The 8219-nt window shown below is 44.1% G+C and overlaps 1 protein-coding gene across 1 annotated transcript; it reads left to right on the top strand.

Moving 5' to 3' along the window:
* The first annotated feature begins 2371 nt into the window (after positions 1 to 2371).
* LOC123161547 (probable RNA methyltransferase At5g51130) lies at positions 2372 to 7139 on the top strand. The gene is made up of 8 exons (XM_044579357.1): positions 2372 to 2771; positions 3609 to 3723; positions 4693 to 4740; positions 5460 to 5712; positions 5825 to 5912; positions 6014 to 6079; positions 6503 to 6571; positions 6658 to 7139. The coding sequence occupies exons 1-8, from the start codon at positions 2523 to 2525 to the stop codon at positions 6745 to 6747; spliced, it is 978 nt and encodes a 325-aa protein (XP_044435292.1). The 5' UTR covers positions 2372 to 2522; the 3' UTR covers positions 6748 to 7139.
* Positions 7140 to 8219: the final 1080 nt, after the last annotated feature.

The following is an 8219-nucleotide window of genomic DNA, read 5'->3' on the forward strand; positions in this document are numbered from 1 at the left end:
CCCGATGCTTCGATGAGAGGTATTGTTTTTGGTGGAGTAGACTTTGACGATTCGACTACGAACATGCAAAGATGTCGCGCCTTAGCAATCGCTAAACCAACTCTGAAAGGTTATTGGCCACACCGGAGCACGATCAACCTGACCACGAGGGTCTATATCCTGCACGCAAACGAAGAACAAGCAAGAAACTGAGACTGCAATCTAAGTATTGCGAATTTAAGAGGCAAGCTTTACTAAGAAAATGGGGTTCTATGACGTCTTGGTCTGGTCGTTGAACACAAACGAAGGACGTGAGCTGCAATTATGGCGAACTTTAACTAAACAAAACTCAAGTCTAATCGGTGCCTTAAGGGTTGTATTTATAGGGGAAAATAAAGGGGATTTCGTCCACCCTTGGCAAGGTGGGTCTAAGACACCTCCTGAGTCATTTCCCCTATCATAGGGACTATAAAAATATCCTATGAAGTATTATTTCAAAATTACATGGGCCTGGCCAAAAAATAAGGTGACACAACACCTATAATAAGCTATGGACAAAAATTATGAAAGGTTGTCTTCTATATTTGGTCCATGTCCTTGTATGTCATCATGGTGTCTTCAAAGTATTGAAAACTCCACTAAAAACTCCATTCTTGTTCCTCTTGCGCGCGCCATCATCTCCATGCTTGATCATGCTCCAATGTTCATCCTTCTTGTCCTTGCTAGACCCTTCATTCGTAAACAAAATAAATGTATCCAATTTAGGCAACATCATATTCTCATGAACATTAGAATCATTACCAAGAAATGAAAGTACCTAGTAATTTAATTGGATGACCCGAGCATCATCCGGATGATCTGGCTAGCTACCTGGATGATCCGGCTGAGTCGTGGCCTCTAGGGATGCTCGGATGTCCAGGGTGGTAGCCGGATCATCCAGCATCACGCGAAGCCTAAGGATGCCTTCTAGTGCCACAATTGAATAGTCTAGGACGGTGTCCAGACGTCCGTCTGTTGCCCGGATGATCCGGTATCCTGTTCGGATGATTCGTTCGTCACCCAGATGATTAGCCCGGACACTTGTCCAGAGAGCTGCGGCGTCCGGCTTTGTCCGGCGCGTCCGTGTTGGAGTTTGGACGTCCAACTATCTTCGGGCGCCAACTGTCTCCATCTTCCCATCCTTGCTTCGCTTTCATCTAAACTTATCCTTGGTCCTTAGCTTCTTCATCGCTGCTTTCTTGGTACCTGGGTATGCGAAGTGTCTCCGCTTGAGGTACTAGTTATATCTCGAATGAATAAAAGGGAAGCTCAATAAGGAGAGAGTTAACCTTGGTATAGCTCTTGCATGCACTCTTCTCATCGGTCCACTTGGTGCTTGAAGAGTTGGTATAGTGTCCATAGGGATGACCGTAGGGTGCTCCCTAACACACACATTTGCAGATCAAGCTAGATACGCACAAGATCCAACTAGATTACTCTATCACTTGTACTGAAAATCCTCGTACGGGTCTTGATTTAAACATACAACAGGAGTAGGGTGTCATCTCTAAGACAAAAGGTGTGATCTTGGGTACGTAATTAAATCCATGGTGTGAATCCCGTCCTAGATCCTCATCGTATGCCTCGCTGCACAAATCCCCCGAATCATGAGTATTGATGCGAAATCCCCGCGACAGACAGATTATACATGTGCACTCAAACTTTAAATATGAATGAACCAACGCGAGCTCCTTAAAAAAGTGCAAATGCCTTCCCATACTCAAAACTAAATTTCGAATGGACCTCATGGCTTATGTGTAATTTCCTTGCTGTTCATGGGCAAAGGTGGCCAAATGGGTCGGTCCTGGCATGGTGGCCCAATAGCCTGCTGCCTGACACGCATGTTTATAATAAGTTGTGCCGGCACATGACCCGTCTAGTGCCGTGCCTCAGCCTCGAGGCTGGGTACGAGTGCCGGCAGGACACAACCGTTTATTTTTTATACACCCTCCGTTCCTAAATATTTGTCTTTTTAGAGATTTTAAATGGTTACCACATATGGATGTATATAGACATATTTTAGAGTGTAGATTCACTCATTTTACTCCGTATGTAGTCATTTGTTGAAATCTCTAGAAAGACAAATATTTAGGAACGGAGGGAGTATATATTAGCTCCCAAAACAGCCCAAAAAGGCTAGCTAAACATGTCGGTGGGCCGGACCGTTTACTTGTTGTGCCGTGCCTTTTTTGAGGGAGTATGGCATGAGTGCTGGCCCGTATATTAGGCGTGCCTGGATGGGCCGTGCCGTGCCTGGCCCGCTTAGGCCAGGCCGTGCCGGGCCGGCCCATCTGGCCAGGTCTGTTCGCCGTGTCCTTCCTCCTTTTTCTTTTTCTTTCAGGTGCGCTGGCCTGTTCTGTTTCGCTGCTCAAGTCGGTGGCGCCGCAAAGCCTCTCGCCTCGAAGGGTTTCTTCCTCCGCCTCGCCGTCCGCGCGCTGTTCCCCACTACCGTCCGCGCGAAGCGAGACAAGGCGGCGGCGAAGAGAGCCACCCCTCCTCAGAGGATGATCACCACGGCTGCGCCAGAGGGCGTCGCGCAGCCACCTGCCGCGGCCAAGGGTTCCAAAGGAGAGGCGGAGAGGAAACAGAGCGACGCACAGGGAAGAGGAGGAAACGGCGGTGGCGGTGGTGGCGGCGGCGGCAGCGGCGGCGGCGGCGGTGCAGATGGCGGGGGTGGAGGTAGAGGGAAGAAGCGGAAGAACAAGGGAGGTGCCTTCATCTACGGAAACTACAGGAACTACTACGGCTACCGAGTGAGTTGAACCGCGCTTCTCCCCTCCACTCTGTGGCCTCTCTCTAACAAACGGTGAATCGTCATTGTGTTGTGCATGCCGTGTAGTTATTTGGTGAAATGATTTGCTGGAGATTGCTATGTTCCTGGGACTGGGATGGTTTATACGGACTAGGATTCTTAGCTGAAAGCGGTGGAGCTTTTGCTTAGGACGCGCCCTAACTATTTGATGAAATGCGCTAATAGGTTTCTGCGTTGATTTGTGTCTCAGAGCTTGCAGAACTTGAGTTTTGCAACGAGGGCCCGTGGTTCCTTTTTTTTTTGTATTGAATGGAAACTGGAGTGAGATGAATATACTTGTTTTATTTGATTCTAGTTTGTGGTAGGCCAGCATATACGTTATCTGTCGGGTATTTTGGTGTTAAATTGCCGCTTTTACGCCATAGCATTAGTTCATCATTTCATTGGTTTAGACAATCCAACCATTGTGGTACTGTGTGTGACATGGCTGTCGAATTTCAGGGGCACAACAATCACCACTGCTTTGAGCCTTTGACCCCATATTGGACATGTAGTATAATTTCTGATTAATAAATGCCCCAAGGTGTTGCTGTAATGGCTATTGGCCGAGAAGGAGTAAGCAAGCATGGAGCCTAATTGCACGTACTTGTTTTCACAGATCTGCTTATGCTAAATTCACCTGTACAAAGGAGGCAGATAGACGGATAGAGGTCTATTCATTAGATTGGACATTTAATTGTATGCTGCACATGATAGTTCACTTAATACGATAAAAAGGCACTCGATGGCTGGATCAACTAATCTTAGCTGATAACTTCAATCTTTTGATGTTCAACAGATTGATCGTAACGTCGGTGAAGATCCCCGCCTTGAGATATTCAAGAAGGAGTGGTTTGCAGGCAAGGATTGTCTCGATATTGGATGCAACCAAGGTTTGGTCACAATCGGTATAGGTAATGTTCTGGGGATAATAATTTGTTCTGTTTTGTTTGGTTAATGATCTTCCGGTCTTATTCCCATGTCTTTCAACTTCAATGTTACTAGCAATGTGCCCGTGCGTTGCAACGGATCCAAAGTAGAATAGTACTTGTTCACAAACTTGAAAGAAAAGACTCTTGTTTTGATATACATATATACCACTAAAAATATATTACTTTTCACTCAAAATATATTTCTCGGGCTGTTTTGATGAGGTGAGGGAGGGATGTGATTGCTTATAAGATAATAAGGGATTTTCTGCAAATTGGAGCAGAGAAGTGGGCTATTGTTGCAAAAATTCCACAACTTACCTCACAGCCGTTAGGTGCAGATCTAATGGTCAGAAATGACGGATGACAGACACACCATCATCACCAACTGAGTCTTTTATAGGAGTAGAGATAGCTTTTGTTCTTGAATTACCAGACTGCTGTTACTGTGCGGTTACATGGTTTTAGTTTCTATTGTTGAATATGAAAGTCTTATCCATATTAACATAAGCATTATTTAGCTAATTATTGTAAATATTCTTTGATTTATTCATATGGTTACGTTAGGATAAGTTTAATTGAGTATGTGCCATCTATTGTAGGTTGCCACTTCTAATACAGTTGAGACTACCCTACATAAGCATGTCAGCTACCTTTGTTAACCTATTATTATTATGGTCTGCAATAGCATAGTTTTCATTTGACAACTCTTGACCGTACAAGAACTGAATGCCAATTAGCTGTAGCTGGACTTTTGATTCATTATTCTGTGCATTGATGACTTAGTGACTCTTCTGACACTCATTTGCTAGAAATCAATAAATCACAAGTGACATATACAATTTTTTTGGGGCAGATGCCACAATTGCAAGAGAGAGATATTGAATGTTTTTCTCTAAATAAATTTCCTGTCAAACACAGTTTCTCATCTCTAATTTTCTTTACCTTGTGCAGCGATGAAGTTTGAATGTCAAAGCATCCTTGGAGTTGACATTGATAAAGGTTTAAACTGTTATTGTAATATTTAATGAAGTAACATTGTATCATACTGTTTGTTTTAAGAGCATGAAGTACCTGGTAGCTGGAATCTTTCAAAAAACAATCTGAATATCTGATTGATGCTTGTCTCTCAGCAGCCTTTATGTACATTTTGTGTTTTTATATATATAATGTTGCGCACTGAGAGCATTAATGCTCATTTCTGAACAATATTAAGAAAATCCAGTCCTGTTTGACCAGTTATTGCATATCCCAGCTCAGTGTTGTTAGTAGTTCGTAATTATTGTATTGACACAATGCTTGTGAGGCATGTTGTGGTTGCAAGTCTAAAGAAGTAGAATTTGGTGGGACATTTTTTTAAATGGCATAACATCCTTGCTGATGCCCACACCTTCCTGTTCACAAATTCAATGTTTTTCTATTGATAACTGAACCTATCTTGAAATTATGAAACTCTATATGAGATTTATAATGTTAATTTGTTCCTTAGCAGAATGTGCATTTATGACAGTCAGACTTGGATTTCTGTAATTTTCTGTCGTTAGATGCATGGTCCGTAATTAAGTAATAGTGTTTGACAGATTACCAATAAATATCATCAACCATAACTGAATAGTCCCTTGTAGTTACGTAATGTTTGTGTGTTCTTGGCTTGCCCAATGTAGTATGGTTGGCTGTGTTGGGTTTGTCAAATGAAACTGATTCTGATATTAACCTTGTAGGTTTGATTGACCTTGCTAACTGGAATTTAAGAAGGATATCTCGAACAGGCAACATGGCTCCAGAAAGTGCGAAGGTTCATAACTCGTCAGACTCCACAACTAAGAGCTATCCTGAAGAAGTGGTATCTGAAATGCCAAATGGAAATATTTCTAAGCACGAACAACCTGATCTTTTTGAAATCGTCTCTTTTCGATCTGAAAATTTTGTACAGAGCAAACACAAATATGCAGAACAGTATGACACCATCGTGTGGTAAGTTGCAAATTTACAAGCGAGACATATCAGAGATTTTTTGGTTTATTTGTATTAGTCACTATCCAAATTGAATGTCATCTTGATTGGTTGTGCTTTTGTTCTCTTGCAGTTTGAGCGTGACAAAATGGATCCACCTGAACTGGGGTGATGATGGCATAATCACTTTGTTTGTGAAGATATGGAGTCTTCTAAGACCGGTATCTATTTCTCTTTTGCTGTCCCTAAATTGGATCTCTGTGGTAAGAGGAAAAACTAACAATACCTTGTCTTCTTTCCGCTGGCTTCTCTTGTTTTGCAGGGAGGGATTTTTATCATGGAGCCTCAACCTTGGACCTCGTATAGGAAAAACAGATTAGTGTCAGAGGTAATTTCTGATTGTCAGACTGATGACTGATGCTACATGTTTTGTTTTTAGCTTTAGATGGTAGTTTCAACTTTAGAGCTCTAACTCTGTGAAGGCCTGAAGGGTAGCCATGAGTATGTTGCATTGAACTGTTCTTTTGGTCCCTTGCTTGTTTCAAAGCTAGATGTACTCCTTGGTTTGAATTGCTTCCTCGTCTTTCCTCATTTATGTGCTTTTCTTTCTGAAATAATCTTTCATCATTTTCGTTGGGGTCTTACTCTCACCCAACCTGCTTTTGTTTCCCCTGATCACACAATCTTATGCCTCTTAGAGTGAGTAGTAACAAAAATCCTGATCCATCGTTGAAACAATTATTTCTTCTCAATCTTTCATGGGGTGAAGTTAACTCACATTGTCCTGTCCTTTTTTTCTGGTGGATTTCAGTTTGCAAAAGAAAACTTCAAATATATCTGTATATACCCTGAGAAATTCCGGGAGGTACTTCTGGACAAGGTGCGTTCTATACCGGCAACTAATGCTATGTTCTTTTCCAGTTCCCTGCAGCAGAATCATTGTAAACCATGCAGTTGTGCTTGCAGGTAGGATTTAGGTCAGCAGAGGTGATTACCAACAGATTGGTCGGATCTGTCGCTGGTTTTGACCGCCCAATTGAAGTTTACTACAAATGATGGAATGAGATTAACGCCTGCCTCTTGCTCAGAGGCTCATGTGGTGCTTCGGGTGCATAAGTTTGGTGCTGTGGGATTCGTCGTGCTTCACCGGTGCCTTCTTTGGTACAAATATGATGATCAAGGTTTTCACATAACGCTGGATTAGCAGTTTGTGGAAGTGTCATTTTCAACAAGCGCCCAAGGAATGATATGGATAGGGTGGTGGTGGTATTAGGTACTTTTCGATATTTTGCCAGAGTCTAAGCGTTTGTATAGATGAATTTTAGATGGCAGAGAAAACCTTCCAGTGATATAAGATTTCGCTTCCTATGAACAGGCTAGTTTTCTCGCGCTCTTACAATTGCAACCGCTTTATCGTATATATAAACCGGCAAATCTTGGTTCGATTAGATCAGCTTTCAGACACTATACTTGTTGCTTTGCTCAGCCCTGGAGCAGCACCGCGAATGTCTCAGTCCCTTGCAGCTCAAGCTGCACCTGAGCCCACTCAACGAGCACTTTGAAGAAAAAAGCCATTGATCAGTCACCGTCCGAATATGCAACCGCATTCCGAAAGCTCCAAGGATCTTCCAAAAATAAAAAGGAGAAGCCCAAAGGAAGGCACAGCACAGCAGAGGTGCAACCATCTCCACCCTCTTCCCTGCCCCAAGTCAAGCAAGGAATCCCTTCTTCCCTCTCAACTTCCCTTATATTGCCAGCTCGATCGCACCGTGCTGCTATGCACTGGCGGAGCTTAGGCAAGGCCAAATGGGCCATGGCCCGCCCAGCTCTGCAGCTTTTTCTCACAATATAGCTAGCCCATGGGTTGTAGAATGCCAGCTAGTAGTAATTCCTTGCAGCCTGGCCCATTCAGCCCGCCCAGCTTTTTTTGGCAAGCTCCGCCACTGCTGCTATGCATGAGCTGCGCCCGAACAATGGTGTGCATAGGCGTCGCCGAGTGCCAGCACGTCCACCGAACGGCGCTGGACTACTTCCTCGCTGTGCTCATCGTCGTCGCGGCCGTCGTGGCGGTGAGGTTGCTCATCTGTGCCCTGGTGCGGTGCCTCAAGGACGGCTGCGTGGCGCACCACCACCACCACAGCCCCGCGACCACCGACACCGACGAGGACATGGAGGTCTGGGCCGGCACGGAGCTGGATATCCATAGGCATGCTGATCGGCATGTCCAGCAGGATCGTCGGCCGGAAGCCGTCGAGGTGGTGGTCCCACCGCCGGCTAGGACCACGGCATAGGGTCCTAGCACGCTGACGCTGGCTACTTATTCTACTGCTCGTATTCGTTAAGCTTGCTTGCCCCATCCAGGTTAGTTAGTTTCGCTACACGTAGTTTGAGGTTTGAACACTTCTTAATCAAGTTATACGAATGGCAGCTATAGAGCGCGAGACTCAAGGCATTGATTATTGCAATATTTGATCTCAGCCTTGTTTGTATCAGCAAATATATATCTTCTATGGATTTTGAAATAATAA

Source organism: Triticum aestivum, chromosome 7B, assembly GCF_018294505.1.
Source record: "Triticum aestivum cultivar Chinese Spring chromosome 7B, IWGSC CS RefSeq v2.1, whole genome shotgun sequence".
Classification (NCBI taxonomy): Eukaryota; Viridiplantae; Streptophyta; class Magnoliopsida; order Poales; family Poaceae; genus Triticum; species Triticum aestivum.